The following is an 18310-nucleotide window of genomic DNA, read 5'->3' on the forward strand; positions in this document are numbered from 1 at the left end:
AAGACAAAGGTCATATATTTTTCCTGAACTGTGATAACTGATACACAGAGTACAAAAAAGTAAACTATAGGAGTGAGATTGACATTTTGGGATTTGATTATTTTGTATAGCCTATGTGTATACTCCTGAGGAATACTAAGTTTTTTTTGTTTGTGTGTCTGTTTGTTTACTACTTATGTTGTGTTATTATCTTTACCTAATGGGGAGATTGTGAAGTGAAATTGTGAAAGTCAGGAAGAATAAATAAGGAGTAAGGAGCATGAACGGATGCGGGCAGGAGGGAGCATAGAGTGGGAAGTAGCCCCATACTCCTAAAGCTGTACTGTGCAATGCATGACATTTATTCACTTTATATAAATAGTTTAAAAAAGGTAGTACTTTGAAAGATAATGTAAATAAATATTTCTTGTCAGATATATGGAAGGTTTTGAACAGTTTAAGGTTGCTTGTTTCAAGGCTGTATAATTACGTAAGTGTTTTCAGAGGAGGAGGAAGTTTACTGTCATGTGTCTAGTTTCTGCCAAAAGTCAGGTTTAAAGTAGCATTGTCTCCTCTGGTTTGCCTTTGGTCACACAGCTCCATCAATACACTTCTCATGGTTGCGCCTTTTCGATTTTTAGTGCAACTACTTAGCTGGGAAGTCTGTAGAAAAAGACACAGATGGTAAACACATGTTAGTTTATGGATTGATTTTTAAATGATTCAGATACTAGATAACGAGCCCAGTAAGATACAGAAACATGCCAAACAGTGTGCTTGAGCTTCATATTGTATACACAGTATTAAATATATGTGATTTTATAGTAGCTATAAAATTTCATTATGGAAATGCCAAAGATAACTGGAACTATGATCAATGAATCTCACTTTTGTTCTTTTTTATTTTTTTGAAGATTTACTTTTTATTTTGATGAGTTACTGGGGGGAGGGACATAGAGAGACAGAGAGCGAGATCTTCCATCCACTGGTTCACTTCCCAAATGGTTGCAAAAGTCAAAAGTGCGTTGGTCTGAATCCAGGAGCAGGAGCTAGGAGCTTCTTCTGTGTCTTCCACATGAGTACACGGGCCCAAGGCCTTGGGCCAACCTCTGTGCTTTAGTGGGCCATTAGCAGATAGCTGGGTTGACCATCAAGCAGCTGAGAATATAATTGACACCATATAGTATGACAGTGTTTCAGGAAGGTTAGCTTGTTCCCTCACCATGCCAGCCCCATCACTTTTGTTCTTGTTTTGATTAGGTAGCAATCAGTAAGTGTGATTAAGTCAACTTTTGAGGAAAAGATGGAAACAGAATTTCTTTACTAGTAGGTCATCCGCTCAAAGACAAAATGTTAGTATGGATGCAATTCATTTATTAGGCCATGCACAGTTTTTTTTTAATGATTTTGACAAAAGAGCAGAAAGTGTTTATTATAGAAAAGCAACTAGATATGACTTGGGTGTTAGAAATAAGTAGTCAAACAGCACTCAGATTTGACTGTGTATGAGAATCCTCATGCAGATTTTAATTCAGTGGGTCTGAGTGGATGTAATTGTTGTGCATGCTTGAAAAAGCTGCCAGGAAATGTGGCAGTCATGTCCCCTCACTTTAAGGAGAAACCAGGCTTTGAGTTTTTTTGAAGGAAGCAAGGTTTTAATCAGAATGTGAATAGATGACTCTAGAAGGCAGATAAGTTGATTTTCCCCTCCTCAGCTATCACACTCCACTCCTTTTTTATAAAGCAGCAACTTATAACTGAAATTTCCAGAAAAACAGAAGCTCCTTCTCACTCACTTTTATGAAATATTTAAAATATAAAATCATGAGAAAGTTTGCACAGTAAGACTCCCAAGGCTTGCCACTGTCTAAAGCAGGAGGTGCGGAAAATGAAATCTCCAGATTAGTGACACAGTTTAGTTGTGTAATGAGCAGTTGAAGTGCAGCCATGCCAAGGATAAACTTTAAAGCCTCTGTGAGCGGTAAAGGAGGTAGTAGAATTTAAGAGTTGGAAAGTACTGGGGAGGGATGACAACTAGATAATAAGGTAATGGCTATTTGGAAAGGGTAGGGATAGCCATGGGCATTTCTGTTTATGGATAGTCCCCTGTATGTGATTGCAGCTTGATGTAAGTAACCAAACAATCGGTAATCCAGTAAAAGTACTGATTCTAAAACATAAACTTGTGTCGTAGTACTTGTTCAGGACTAAGACACTGAATGACTGTTTGAGATCAGATGTTGTCTAGAGAGGGGAGACCAAAATCATCAAAAGTTTTGGGGGAGGAGTGGCTCTGAATGAAGATAGAATAAGAACATCAGAATTCCTGCCTGTAAAGAAGAAGCCAAGATTAGGGTAAATCAAGAGTGCTGTGGATAAAGCGAGTGTCACCTGAACAAACAAAGGCAGCAGTGCTGTTCCACATGATGGTCTGTGACATAATCCCATATGCCTTTGGCTTGTTCATACTGAATCTTGGCAAGCCTGCTTGCCCTTGAAGATGGGAGTGCTTGTGCCCTCCATGTTTTCTCATGAGTTTCCACACTTCCTCCAACCCTCACTTAAACCATGACGTACCTGTGTAAACTCCCCACCCAGAGCTGGCTGCTGCCCTCAACCCAAGTTCCTGGCTTTCACAACCTTTTGTACATGCCTCTGCCTCTGCTGTTAACATTCCTGCCACTTTCTCTAGCCTTACATTCCTTTGTGGAAAGGTATTGTGCAAAAGTGATCTTTGCATTCCTGGGCTAATGCTGGTTAGACAGAAAAACAATGGAATGAATGAATGAGTGAAAAAATGAAAAAAAACTGGATTTTCAACAAGCTCAAGCAGATGGAAAGAGAAAGGATATAATTCTGCCTTGACAAGTTAGGGATATTAAAAAACTTTGAAAGCATTTTTTCCAGTGAAGTTTTATATTCATGTTTCACTTGATTTCATATTACCAGATATAGCTACACTTTGGTTAGGACAAAATCATTCTTGAATAATGATGATAGATTGCTAAGTTATCATTAAGTGTCCTTCAGGGTGACATTCGGTTTCTGATATGTCTGTTTTATTTTTAACATGGTGACTATACCCCCTCAGGAGAGAGGGACAAAATCTTCCAAGACTTAGAATGGTTAGGGCAACTGCCTTTAAGGTGTTAATCCTAATGTAGTAAGAAATATTGAATAATATGTTTTGGACTACATATGAATAATAACTTCACAATAAAAAGCAACAACCAGAGAAGGCTTCTTAGGTATTGTTGTAATAGTGATAGGGGGAGATTGTGTGGTAGGGACTGTCCCAATAAGCATTCGGATGACAAGATCTTTATCACTTAATTGTTAATCAGGAATGATGTGTGCAGTGATTTCTGAGGGGAGGACATGGCAGTCATGATCTCGTTAAGCTTCTGTTGTGAAGAAGCTTAAAGCATTGTTCTAACTAGCAAAAAGAACCTTGTGCATGTCAATCAAGGCAGTCAGTGTGCAGGACACTTTTTCTTTCTCTTCTGCACACCTGCGAAGACACACCTTATTTAGGGTCAGTTGGTACTTACCTAACATTTAATACACATCTTTTTATTTGAAAGGCAGGAGAAGCATTGATGGCTTTCTTCGGCTTCACTCCCCAAAAATCTGTAGCAACCAGGGCTGGATCAAGCCAGTATTTGAAACCTACTACCTGTCTGGGTGCACATTAGCAGGTAACTAATCAGGAGTGGAAACAGGATGTAGACTAGGCAGTCCAATATGGAGTCCAGGTGTCCCAAACTACAACAGACACTTATCCATAGTTTGACTTTTCATGTGAAACAATGATTACTAATTATTTCTGAACTTTAGGTTTATTAATGTGTTTAAAATATTCCTGTATTTCTCTCTCACGCGCACACACACACACACACACACACACACACACACTATCTGTCTGCATGTCTTAAACTCAAGGATAGAGGCTCCAATAGAAATATAATCTTGAACATTTAATGCTAAAAATATTTAATGATATTGAGTGTTAAGAAATTCTAAGCAAAACTAGAAACAACTTCTTCTAATCTCACTGTATAGTTAATATTGTTTAAAATATGAATTTCAAAATGATGGTTTACTCTTTCATTAGAATTTTTGATGGCAGTGATTATCTTAAATTTTCAAAAGTTTCCCACTTATTTTCCATTTCATCAGAGAGACACAGGTACAGAGGTCTTCCACATGCTGGCTGGCTTGGGCATAGCTGGGGCTAGACCAGGCCAAAGCTAGGGACCAATAATTCAATTCATGCCTTCTACATGGATGGGAGTACTTAGGACATCATCTGCTGCCTTCCCTGGGTGCAGATTTGCAGGAAGCTTAATCAGAAGAGGGAGGAATCAGGATTAGAACCAGGCATTGAAATGTGGGATGCAGCTGTCCTGAGCAGGAACTTAATAACTGAGCTAAAAACCCACCTCTACTTTGCTTTTTTAATCATTGAAAATTTTGAATGTGAATTCCCAGTTTATGAATACCAGAAGTGATCCAGATGCAATAATGTGGTATAGAGTGCATTTATTGAGGTCAGTGTGTCCCAGGTAATATGTTTTTACTAGTAAATATGCCAAGATGCTTTTCTGCTCTGGTGTTTGTTTCTCAATGGAAATGCCAGAGATGAAGACACAATTGTGTGTGTGTGTGTGTGTGTGTGTGTGTTGGTGCTCACTTGAAATGCAAATGTTGACGTGAAGACAAAATTGTGTGTGTGTTTGTTGGTATGTGTGTGTATGAGAATGGATTTGTGGGCGCAGATGAAAGATTTAATACAGTGTTCTTCTAACGTATTCAGATAAGGATCTTGAAAATCGTGTTGTGTGTGTGTGTGTGTGTGTCTGTATGTGTGTGTGTGTGTGATTGTTCTCAAAGCCATTGTTTAAATGTTGTAGGAGATTTTATTGTTACCATATTTCTGGATAATGTCTGAAAATCCAGTTGGGAATGCTGCAGTTGTTAAAGGAGCTTTGAGTTTCCTAGCAGTCAGAAAACGACAAGAAACTGTGGTGTTTTAATAGTTGTTAATGAATGCGTGTAAGTGCATCAATTTATCATTCTTGAGAAAATTCTAAGTGAAAACTTAACAGAAAGTGTGAATACAATGTCATAGGAACACTGAGTGATGTGCAGTAGTATAGCAGTTTCATTAAAGTATGGAAGCATCCATGGGAATGTTTCTTATTTTAATCTGTCTTTAGTTTAAATGGAATTTCTGTTAAGAGATTTCAGTTTCTATGGTTCCATAAGCATCTATTTGAATTTGCACTAGAAACTTTTCATTTGTTGATCTATCTGTTTTGTTTTTTGAAAATTAGATTTCTACAAGTATAATAAATAACAGCAGTTATTTTGTGCTTACTTTGATATTTCGGTATAAAGTACTAGCTAATGCATAAAAAGTATTCTAATTGATTTTGAGATTTGTTTTTCCTTGTACATTTTTTTAGAGCTTATTTTCAAATCAGCCTTGCTGTAAATAAACACAGGGGTTCATTCTTATAAATTGACCCAATATCCATAGAGACTTAAAGAACTGAAAAATTAGATGATGACTTTTTCCTACTAACAAAGGATTTTCCTAAATTCTGAGGTTGGCCTTCTTATAAGACAATAAAAATGATGTCAGACTCTTAGCCTTAAAGTTATAAGAAAATCAGCAAAACCATGAAATTGACAAATAGAATTCAAACTAAATTTTCCAGGCTTGGCCTTTATCTGACGTGGCTACATAGTGGATTTCTTCCACCTGAATTCATATCAACCATGTATGTTTGAAGCTGGGAATTTAGTTGTCTCTGATCTAAGTTGTTGCTTACATTTAGGCTGTAGGACAGGAAATAATTAGTGAGTAATATTGCTGATCTGTTGTAAGCCAAGTTTTATATTAGGCTCAACAAGTATGCCACGGCTTTTACTTAGAGTAGTGGTTTCGGAGAATGCGTGTTTGGCAGAGTTGGTGACGCTGCTTGGGACATAGTGGAATGCCCTGGCTTCCAGGACTGGCTCAGCTGCTAATCACAGCTTTGTGCACATGCGCACTTTGAGTGACAGCAGGAGATATAAGGGTGCCTCCTAACTGTGTGGGTAACACAGATTTTTTTTTTAAACAAAGATTGATTTATTATTACTTGAAAGGTAGTTTTTACAGACAGAAGGAGAGATAACTCTCATAGCTACTGCTCCAGCACTAACCCAGATGTTCTGGGCTGCCGGATTCTACCTCACCCGACCCCTGCTGTTGAGAGTATTGGAGGAGTGAACCTGTGTCTGGAAGATCTCTGTGATGTCTCTTTTTCCTTTCTACAATTCAATAATTTTTAAAAAATAAATAAATAAATAAATTTTGATTTAGCCATATCCATAGCGATATGGTAAGGTAATATATGGCAATGAATTACGTGTTTTAAAAGGTTCAGAGAAAGTTCAAGTAAGACTTGCATTGGGAATGACTTCCCAAAGGAGTGTGCACATTCCATGGAGGAAGGATAAAGGTTAATATTTCCAAGTTAAATTCCTCTCAAGTAAATATGTTTTCAAAGGACAATTCAAAAACATGGTGTAAACAGTATAATCCTTTCTATTGCAATAAATGTGACTTCCAAATTATCACAATAACATGTTATGCTATGGAAGGAATACATTGTATTATTTAATAGATCTTGGATTAAGATTCCAAGTACAATGCCTCACCGTAAAAATCTCAAGCCACTTTCCTTCCTCTAAAGCAGGTATCAGCAGAACAAAGGCGTAAATAAATCTCTATGAAAGAGTGTCCCATGTTTTTCAAAGTCTGCTAGTATAAAAAGCACTGCAGAAAAGTTGTGGAACACATTCCTCAGGATTCAGAGATTACCTCTGGTATTTAACAACTGGACCTCACCTGCTCAGAAAAGACTTTGTAGTCACAGGAAAAAGGCACAGGGATCGTATTTCAAAGACAATGCTGTTAGCAGGCACTGAGGCCCTGGCAGTCACTGAGAAAGCAGCATTACCCCCAGACAAAGCACATATCAGGGTATCCTGGAGATTAGAGAGGTGGGAGGCAGGTGAAGGGTGCTTTGTTTAAAATGTATGTTGAAACAAACACTCTGAACAAAAAGTAGCACCCTAATCATGAAGACTAGAAATGCCTCTTCGTGCTGAAATAGAGATTTACTATGCAGAAAAACTCCCAAGATTTTTTCAATTAAGAAAATTGTTTCAGTAGCATATAAGATGATTTTAATTAAAGCTACATTTTCAATATCATACAAACATGCAGTATTGTAACAGATGCATGTGACAGACCTAACTCCTCATGGGACAGCAGAACCATCCAATTTTCACAATCCTTACATTTTCCAGCAAATTTCTACTGATTCACTGCATTTCACTGTCAGGGTTCACCTTCAACACAGGCTTTCTACAGCTGAATCTAGCAGACCTTAAGATACTTATAAACTGCCAAGGGATCTCATTAAGTACATTTTGATTAGTAGGTCAGAAGACAAATTCAAGCTATGATATTTCCAGCTGGAACCTCGAGTGATGTTCCAGCTAGCACCTGAGCAGTCACAGTTCTCAGCCACCAAATCCTTTGGAGATGATCACCCCAGGACTTGGAAATAAGATAATTTACAAGCCAGTGTTTACTGAATGGCAGCATAGCAGGAATAATCTTGCAAAGGTGATATTTAGGAAAAGATAAATCTCTGTGTTGAACTTTTCCCACCACTTACACATTCTTGGGTTGTCTGAAAAAATTCAACGCAGAAAAAAATGAGATGTCGAAGTCTCTATCATCATCATCTTCAGGACAAAGCAAAGAGCTGGGTTAAGTTTTTAATAATATTTTATTTCTTAGTTAATATTTTTTATTTATAACATTTATTTCTTAGTTAACATTTCTTATGTAACTGTGAAAGTTTTCAGTGTATGTTTTGAGCCAATTCAGAAACATCACAGCTCCAGCACTTGGACTCATAATTAAAAAATCTGAAGCTGACTTAATTATGTGATCTTTCAAATAACAAAGTATCATAACCCAAAGTATTGTTATACAATTGATACATTCTTATGGATTCTACAAGCGATGTAGGGTGTTTTCTAACAAAAGTTAGAATAATAGGATTTTAAAGCTAAAATTAAAAAGACTCAGTTCTGTGATGTTATAAATAAGGGAATTGGTACAAACTTGACATAATCAAAAGGATAAATTTATAATTCAGGTGTTTTACGTCATTTATAATAGCTTGAGTCATTTGGGCTAATGGAAGCTTATGTTTCACTGTAAGAGGAGAGGAAGGTATGTCACTGATGTGCTCGCATGCCCAGCAGTGCCTAACAGCAGTGAAGGGATATTTTCCTCACTGTTGAAAGCCTTTGCCATTAGTTTTTGCAGCATCTTGTAATGGAGCGGGGAGTCTGGGATGGCATTCTGCGGTAAATACACGTGTGTATAGCTCTGAAAAGAAGGGTGCTTGCGGAAGATATTTTTTTCAAAATTCATCTCAAATGCATAGATGATTAAAACTGCAATTTTGTAGGTTTTGCTTTTGCTTTTATTTGTGTGTGTGTGTGTGTGTGTGTGTGTTTGTTGTGGTTTACTTGTGCAATTTTAGTGTTGAGGAAGTAGGACCAGACCTTGTAGCCCACTGTCCGACTTCAAGCTGCCTTCTCAGTGCCTCCGTGCTTTCAGTAGATGCTTACTTTCCCATGGACAATGGCATATTTTAAAAGTCCAGATTAATTTGTAAATATCATGGGCTAATGTTTATCTGTTGCTTTATAAGCTACCTATTATTATTATTATTATTATCATCAGACTAATTATTACCTTCTTTAAGACATCAATTGTGAAAAAGATGTTCATGTTTAAGATATGTCCAGGAGATGGAGTTGAAACTACTTAATCCTTTTTGAGTGACAAAACTGCTCTCCATATTAGTGGAGCGAAAAATATATTTTTGAAGTATTTTTACCTAATGCTTTTAGATGCAAGTTTGTAGTTTTAAGTGTGCTAAAGCAACATGCTGTCCTTGACTATTTTAGGAGTACTAGAGTAGAAGAGCAGATATTCCACTAAGAATATGATTGTATTTGCTCTTTCATGTTTCACAAAGGCTAGAAATCAGTTCAATCTCCATGTGTCTGGAGAATTATGTGATTTCCAGTTTCTACAAGTGCAGCTGTATATTTTGAGGTTTGCTATTCAGTGTCTTTTGTCAAGTTTTAAAACTTCACACGCACACAAACACATGCTCTGGTAGCTTTAAAATGAACGTAAGAATGTCTGTACTATTTTAAAAGTTTCTTTTAGTAATAAAACTTAATTAAAACTTTACTATGCTCTAAGAAGGAACAACATATAGATGTAGTTGGAAAAATAAACTTGTTTTTGTTTCTTTGCTCTTGAAGTACCATTTTATAAAGAAATGGTAATTTTACTGTGGTTTGACTTTAAATTAGTATTTGGTGAATAAAATTAGTGCTGCGTGAATAGTTCAGAGAGAAAAAAAGCAGCCAATAAGTGCTATAGGCCATCTTGATTTAATTTTCAAACTGGAATTTAAATAGAAATGTGTAGAAGGAAACCTATATTTAAATGGGATGGGTATGCGTTGTTGGTGTTCTTAAAGCCTGAAGAATGTTGTTGAATAAAAATATACCTACCATGCTGCTGTAACATCATGATAATATTTCTTGAACAACAGCTGTATTTTCAGCACTTTTTCCAAAATGGGATTTCCTTTATTTTCGTTAGTGAACTAGACCTAATATTCCAAGATTGATTTTAATAGGATAATCCCTAATATTTTTTTGAATATTAAGGTGTAACTAAATTTTACTTACATGCCTCTCTGCCTAGTTCTTATGTTAAAATATAGTTTAGCAGTATCATGTTTATTGCATTTTCTTCCCCATATTTTAATGGACTAAATGAAAAGCCTAAGGCATACCTTACGAATAGCTCATATCCAGTAATCAGTAAATGGATTTGAATCTTCTAAGTGATTGCTCTGTACTTTTTATTTTAACTAACTAATTTTACAAATAAGAAAACAAAGGCCTTGAATGGTCTATTTTAAATTGTACTTCAGTTTCAGTAGAACAGATGTAAACTTTGGAATGCACGCATGTGTGAATTTGGAACTAGATGTATATTCTCTCTACACAGGATCCTATCCAGTTTCATGAGAAAAACTGACATCTTAGATTGTAGAATCACATATCCAAGGAGAGTAAATTGACCTTGAGTCAGAGGCAAGAAGCCCGAGGATTCAGCCGGGTGGGTGGTCCTCACTCAAGGTCCCCAGGGTGTTTGCTGTGCTTGGCATGACTTGGACTATCATTGTCTGAGGGTTGACAGACTCTCATGTTTTGTGACTAGGCTGGGAAAATTCACACAGCTGAGGCTCTGTTTCTGTGTGGTCTCCCATTGTCTTTCCTGCTGCCTTTTCACGCAGTGGCCATACACTTAATTTGTTGGTTCAGCACATTCATGATTTATCTCAAAAGAAAGAAAGGAATAGATAGAAGTTTTTCCAACCTAATCTCAGAAGTAACACAGTCTCATTTTGTTTATTAGAAGTGAGTTGCTGCCCAGCTCAAACTGGAGGGGAGAAGAGGAAATTCAACTACTGTTGGAAGGGTATTTTAAAACTATCACAATGGTGTCTAGACATTTCATTCAAGCCATCTAAGAACATCATCATTTCATTTGGTTGCTAATTACGGTTTGAACATGAGCTTGCTGCATTAGAAACCAAGGGATAAATGTGGTTTTCATGTACATCTTTAGCTATGGAAAATTATGATTTCTAGTACTGAAGAAATGAGTTTTTTTAACTTCTAAATAAAAGCTACTTCTCAGGGTGTTCTGTCTTGCTTTTGGGAGATTTTCATTTCTCCAACATTCTGGATACAAAAGGATTGCATTTTCCCCAATTATGGGGGGGATAGTAGTTGAATGCATTGTTTGCTACCTAATTGTTTACACACACAATAACAGCTTGAGTCTTTTCATCATAGACAAAATATGTAAATATGAGTCAAATAATAGCATTAATCATAGTATACTTATAATTGAAAAATTGCCTGATTGCCTGATTTGTAGCATGCATTTCTGATGTCTGTCATAAAACCAATCATCTTGAATATTTGAAATTATTCCAATGCAAATTAAACTTTTATGAAAATCAACAACTCTGGTCACTCCTAGTGTTAGTTATTTAAAACAATGATAGAGTTCTAGTTCATAGGATATTACGATATTATTACGTGCAGTTAATTCCCGTAACCTGGTTCTTTACTGTGAGTCGAAAACACCAGACGCTAGGAGGTATCATAGGAGGTTTATTCCAACGGGGCAGGAACAGGGTAGAGGTGGTGAAGATCAGGAAAGAAGGGAGGAGGAGAGCAAAGAAGAGCGGGCAAAGGAGAGAGAAGAGAGAGAGCGGCACCTGGGGGGGGGGGGCAGAGATTGGGAGGGATTGAGGGCAGGCCCCAGGGGGTTGCCGCCTGCAGGTGGATGCCTAGGGATGATTGGTGAGTGGGTGGGGTTGGGGAAGGGGCTGGAAGATTGGGGGGTGGGATTCAGGTGGAATGCCAGGTTACATCCAATTGGTGGATAGGTAGGCCGGCGCGAATTTCGTGAGCTGTGAGGAAGAAGGAATGGCGCCGGGTCGAGGGAGGGATATTCGAATAACTCCTTACACCTAATATTTCCTTGTAAGTTATATTACCATTTCTTGTACTTTTGCTAGATAATGAAATGCATTGTAATACTTTGTATAAATTTCGCTTTGTAACTTTTGATTTTTCCATGTTTCATATCTCCAGTCAAATGGGGAATATTCACCTATGGCAAATATGTACATGGATTTAATTTCACTTCCTTACAAATACAGTGAGGAGAAGTATGGACTCACATCTTTCTCTCTGGCTTGTTTTCCTGTCAACAAATAAATCTTTAAAAAAATAAATAAAAATTTAAAAAATATTTATTTATTTTTATTGGAAAGGCGGATATACGGAGAGGAGGAGAGACAGAGAAGAAGATCTTTCATCCGACGGTTCACTCCCCAAGCGGCTGCAACGGCTGGAGCTGAGCCAATCTGAAGCCAGGAGCCAGGAACTCTTCTGGGTCTCCCACACGGGTGCAGAGTCCCAAAGCTTTGGTCTATCCTTGACTGCTTTCCCAGGCCACAAGCAGGGAGCTAGATGGGAAGTGGGACTGCCAGGATTAGAACTGGCGCCCATATGGGATGGGATCCCAGTGCGTACAAAGCAAGGACTTTAACCTCTATGCTATAGTGCCAGGCCCTCAATTTCATGATTTTTATAATTACGGTTTTCTCAACTTCAATTGTAATAATCCTAGAATTATTTTTTAAAAGTTCTCTTCCTGTATCTTTTTCCTGAAGAAATTAATCTCTTTGAAAATGACTTAATTTGTATCTTCAGTACATACTGTGTTTCTCCAGAACTCTAATCATGCCTTTCCACTTTCCACTCGATGCATACCCCTTTCCTAGTTCCCCTCTGACTTGTGCATAGAAGTAACAAAAAAGATACCTTTATTGCAATCTATTTCTCCTCCTTTCTTCCTTACTTCCAGTTTGATAACCTTGTCAATCTTGTTATTTTGCCTGACCTTTTTACCTGTGGCTTCTCACCAGCTCCTAGGAATTTAAATCTAAACATCATTTCTGTTTATTGTTGCTTTGTAACTGCTTGCCGTCCTTTTGAGTTGTTCCCCTCTTTTGTTGGCAGGACCCTTTTTCAGTCCTCTTAACACGACCAGAGTGCTAGCATTAGAGCCCCAATATTGAACTCAGTTCAGCTGGACCTGTTTTTACCTCCCTACTTACCAAGTCACATATTTGAATTAAAAACAAGTTGAGTTGGGGGACTGGCATCATGGCATAGTGAATGTACCACTGCCTATGATACTAACATCTCACATGGGCACCAAATTTTGTCGCAGCTGCTCCACTTCTGATCCAGCTTCCTGCTAATATCCTTGGAAAAGAAGTTGAGGATGGCCCAAGTACTTGAACACCTGCCACAGTGTAAGACCTGCAAGAAGCACCTGACTCCTGGCTCCTGGCATCATTTTGGCTCAGTGGTGACCACTGGAGCGATCTGAAGAGTGAATCAGCAGATGGAAGATATCTCGGTCTCTTCTCTCTCTGTAGCCCTTTCAAAGAATAAATCTTTAAAAAAAAAACTGGATTAATATGCCCAAAATTTGAAAGTTAATTCAGTAGTCATTTTCTAATTTTAATTACTGCCTTATAAATTATTTCAAAAGCATGGATTAGCCACCCTTGTTGAATTTTGTATAAAGAAACACATTTAATAGGATTCAAAGATATTAATCTTTCACATACTCAGCAAATATTTTTTAATCAGCTTGTCCATGTGACAAACAGAAAATCATCCACAAATGCCATCACAGGTAGCTACCCCCCAGGCTGTTACACCCCCCCACCCGCTGCATGTAATAGAACCGTGCAGTAATGCTACCACTGCAGTGGAGTAGGTGTTAAACAGAGGACCATAACAAAGCTTTAAGAACCCTAATGAAGAAAGTGCTTGCACATTAAAAAAACCTGAAAATAGATTTGAATTTTATAATTACAAGTGAAAATTACATTACAGTTATAATTGTAAATTAAGAATAGAGTGTGCCTGAAACAGGGATGGTTGGACAGAGTAAATAATGCCAGAAAATGAAGGTTATGATGGGAAATAAGGATGTGGGCTTCATGTATGTGAGAACTTTTTGGGACAGTTTAAGCAAAGGAATTGTGTGAATTTGAGATAATCTTAGTAGTTTTTTTTTTTCTAAGATGTATTTATTTTTATTGGAAAGGCAGATTTACATAGAGGAGATACAGAGACATCCGCCTGCTAGTTCACTACCTAAGTGGCCACACAGCTGGAGCTGAGCTGATCCAAAGCTAAGAGCCAGGAACTTTCTCTGGGTTTCTCACATGGGTTCTAATAACTTATGTAACAAATAGGAAGAGGAAAAGATGCAGTCTAGGAGAATAATCAGGCAAAAATTTAGTAGAGAAGTGATGAGAAACCTTGATTAGGTGTTGATTTTGCAAAGAACGGAGAAGACATAACTCAGTAACTCAGTAACTCTAGTGCAAAAATTGCTCATCAGAGTTTGCATTATTTGAATTTATTTCTATTTGCGTTTGTTTTAAACTATAGACATGGGATGTAGAACTGGAAAGATCTGCAGAAGCCTGGGCTGAAACTTGTTTGTGGGAACATGGACCTGCCAATTTATTGCCATCCATTGGGCAGAACCTGGGAGCACATTGGGGCAGGTAGGTACAGTGCAATGTTTTGTTTCTGGAAACGTGTTTAAAATGAAACGCTAATTATTATTATATGCACTCAGAGGCTTGCTGCCTAGCAGAAAACAATTACAAGACAACAAAAGTCAAGTGTCATGTCATAACACCTGCAGTTTTGTAAATGAATTTTTGCCTTTACCAATCCATTTTTCAATATTGGATTCATATTTTGTCAACTTTTCTTATTAATTTTCTTTCTAATAGATATAGACCTCCAACTTTTCACGTACAAGCCTGGTATGATGAAGTGCGAGACTTCAGCTACCCATATGAACATGAATGCAACCCATATTGTCCGTTTAAATGTTCTGGTCCTGTGTGCACTCATTACACCCAGGTATGTTTGAGGTGTATTATGTCCCTTTCCTGTGACTGGATTAGGATAACTGGGAAAATTAGGCTGCTCACTATGCATCTTCCTTACGCTGCTTTGTATGGTCACTGTATCAGCTTTTTATTACTATGATGAAATATCTGAGAGAGCCAAGTTCAAAAAAGGCAAAAGTGCTCCTTAGCTTATGATTTTGGAGGTTGACAGTCCAGGATTGGGCACTCTAGTGGATTTTGCAGCTGGTGGTGATGCTCTTGCTGGCATAGTCCTGAGTCAACACACAGCATCCCATGGCAAGAAAGGGATATACCATCTACATCTCCTTGTTTGATCATGTAGCTCTCCACTAACAACTCAGCAAATCTAATCTTGTCCTAATCTGCTATTGAGCACCGTAACTCCATTAAATTCCATCCTCTTCCTACCCATCAACATGGGAGTTTGGGTACCAGTTTAACACATATGACTTTAGGAGACATTCAACATCCAAATTCATATCCAAACAATAGCAGACATTATGTTAAAATGTGCTTTTGATAGATAAAATAAGCTGATAAATTTCTACAAATATTATAAGTAATTACCTTGCCAAAATGTCCAGATGTGTATGTAAAAGGCAGTGTTTCAGTGAAGGCTTTTAGTAAGGCCCAAGGACATGTACATTTGGAGATCTTTACACTTAAAAGTCAATTTTTTTTCCTCCAAGAATGGAAAGTCTACTATCATTTACCAGTGACAATCAATATTTACTTAATGTTATTGGAAACTCAAAAAGTTCATGAAAATGTAATGAAAAGGTAGCATATTTTATGTGAAATGTTTCAAGATTGTTCATTTTTGATATTGGATATATTCTAAAGGAAAAACTCACCACTGGTTGGAGTTTCTAGCATTTCTAGGATTTGTTGTCAGTAAACATATGGCAGATTGGTGTTCTGTGTGCTTTTGCACATGACAAGATTAAAGTATCTTCAAACCACCTTACTGCTAGTGACAACAGTGAGAAGATCATGTTGCATAAGAAATGTGAACAGCTAAATTTTTGCCTGAGTACTTTCGAAGATGCAAAATTTTGTTCCTTGGGTAGTTATGTTTCTGCATTGAAGCATTATTAGACATATGGCTTTGTGTAGCTACAACTCTGGAATTATGTAGTAAATTTACATTTTGGAAATGCTTGTATTTTATATTTTATATTTTATAGCCAGATAGAGCCCTTTAACTGTAGTTATCTGTTTAAATCTGAGTTAGCAACTCCCTCAAGTCTCTGAGAAAATTCCCCCTTGCCCTCATTACAGCTGCTTCCTTTTGCTCATTTTTTTCTGATTGAGTGAGTTGTTACCTTTTTTTTTAACCTGAGCCTTTTTTTTCTCTAATGTAGGTGGTATGGGCAACAAGTAGTAGAATTGGCTGTGCCATTAATTTGTGCCACAATATGAACATCTGGGGACAAATTTGGCCCAAAGCTGTCTACTTGGTGTGCAATTATTCCCCAAAGTAAGTGGATAAAACGTAACTTTCACATGTAAATATTTCTCAGCAATGAGAAACTAACTCATACTTGAGTTTTTCTTCTCTCATCTGGAACATTGAGTAAAGCTTATTGTTTTCAGTTTATTTAATGTAGCAAAAAGTTGAGATTTCAACAGAGTTTGAAACTTGAGAGTAGAATCTTGTGAAGATATAAATTGTATACTTATGTCTTCATTTTAATAAGATTTATTAATGTTTACTTATTGATACCTAGCAACTGTAGGTTGAGAAGTGTAGTTTGATCTTTGTGAATACTATTCAAACATTCTCATGATCAGTTGAGTTTAAGGTGCATTTTTATTAAAACATGAATAGTGGTGTATATCCTATGAAAGAATTTATTTTAGGCAATAATTGTATTTATAAAATATTTTCATCCCAATTTTAGTATATGTGCTGCTGAACTGAGCACAGATTTATAAAATATTTTAATGTTATATTGTAGCAATATTTTAACATAACCAATGCCTTAGAGAATTTTCAAAAGAATGTAGCAGTAATTTGCACTTAAACCTAGTAACCAAAAGGGCACTAGTACAGAACAAAATTTTAGTACAAAATCTGTAAATGTCTGAAATCTGACACATCAAAATCATTACTTAAAACAATCTTATATAAGTCATATTTTGTAACATCTTGAAACTTATGCTATCAGACTGCCAGTTAATAGAGTGCATCGTCTCTTTAGGGGAAACTGGTGGGGCCACGCTCCTTACAAACATGGACGGCCGTGTTCCGCTTGCCCGCCTAGTTTTGGAGGGGGCTGTAGAGAAAACCTGTGCTACAAAGGTCAGTGCTGTCTCCTTGCAGTATTCATCTTGATTTCTATATTAGTCCAGCTCTGCATTAACCTATATTAGAAAAGCAGAGTTTAATTATTATACGAAATGTTTACAAAGCTCTTTCAAATATTCTGAATAATTCATTTGAATATTTATAATATAAGTAATTGAAGTAATTATAATTGTGCCTTTAAAGGGAAGTCTCATGATTACTTCAGATAATCACTTCTAGTTCTACTTTAAAATTACCCTACAGTGACAAACGTATTTGTATTCTTGAAAGCAATTGTGTTGTTGACTAGTTATTTCTATAATTGTTACTGTTTCTGAAATATGTAATAAAATTTATTTTTAGCATGTAAAAGTTTTTATGAAAGAATGAACTCATGGATCCAATTGGACCTTGCTCTACAAATTCTCAAGTAAAAAAAAAACATAAAAATACAGTCCTGCAAAACTGTGAGAGAAGTAGTGTTCTGTAATATATTTGTCATCTTAAAAAATAAAGACAGATACAGTATTGTATTTGTGAGCTGTCAAAGACAAAATTTATGTGACAAAGCTACGTGAAAAGTAATGCACTCAGGCATTGACCTAGATGTTTTTATTGCCTTATAGATGAATGTTAATGTAGAGCATGTATGTAAACACATTTGAGTAAATCCATCCCTTTATCTATGCTCATAGAGATGGATCTTTTTTCTTCTTTCTTTCTGTAATGAGCTAGAAGAAGCATCCATAAATGTCAGTCTGTCTTGCAAGTCAGTTTTTAATTCCTGGAAACATTTGGAGCATCTTTTCACTGTGTGCATATTTTCCATTATCTGTTCCACTTAACTGCATCCTCCCTGGCCCTGCACCCATGACTTAGGTAGTTTCTTTAAAACCTTCCTTCCTCTGAATTCATATTTCCATTTTTCTGGATTCTCAGTTCTTGGACACACATGAAAATAATTCACATTCACAAAGTGTCACTCTTTAACCCGTGAATATAAGCCAATTTGTGGGGAAACTTTAATTCAAGTCTGAAATTATTTTCTTCCATGAAGTTGAATTTCCTCCTCAAAGAAAACCCTTTCCATGGAAATGGATGCCATAATAAGTTACCAAGTGCGTTTGTCCTTGATTAGCTAATTCCTGTTTGGGAGAATTCTAAATGTGATTTTCCTGAAAGTCGTACCAACACGGTTTCTGGGGCCGGGTTGGGGCACAGCTGCTTGAGCTGCTGCTGGCAACACTGTCAGTGGTTTGAGTCCAGGCTACTCTGCTTCTGATCTAGCTCTCTCCCAGTCTGAGTCGTAGGTAGT

General features: G+C 36.9%; 1 protein-coding gene across 1 annotated transcript in view; it reads left to right on the forward strand.

Annotated features, from left to right (window-relative positions):
* Positions 1-18310, forward strand: part of CRISPLD1 (cysteine rich secretory protein LCCL domain containing 1) — a 44195-nt gene that overhangs the window by 10877 nt on the left and 15008 nt on the right. The window contains exons 3-6 of the mRNA XM_004588060.2: positions 14209-14327; positions 14562-14694; positions 16070-16185; positions 16910-17010. Of these exons, the coding sequence (XP_004588117.2) occupies positions 14209-14327; positions 14562-14694; positions 16070-16185; positions 16910-17010 (469 nt within the window). The remainder of the gene's footprint in view (positions 1-14208; positions 14328-14561; positions 14695-16069; positions 16186-16909; positions 17011-18310) is intronic.

Source organism: Ochotona princeps, chromosome 9, assembly GCF_030435755.1.
Source record: "Ochotona princeps isolate mOchPri1 chromosome 9, mOchPri1.hap1, whole genome shotgun sequence".
Classification (NCBI taxonomy): Eukaryota; Metazoa; Chordata; class Mammalia; order Lagomorpha; family Ochotonidae; genus Ochotona; species Ochotona princeps.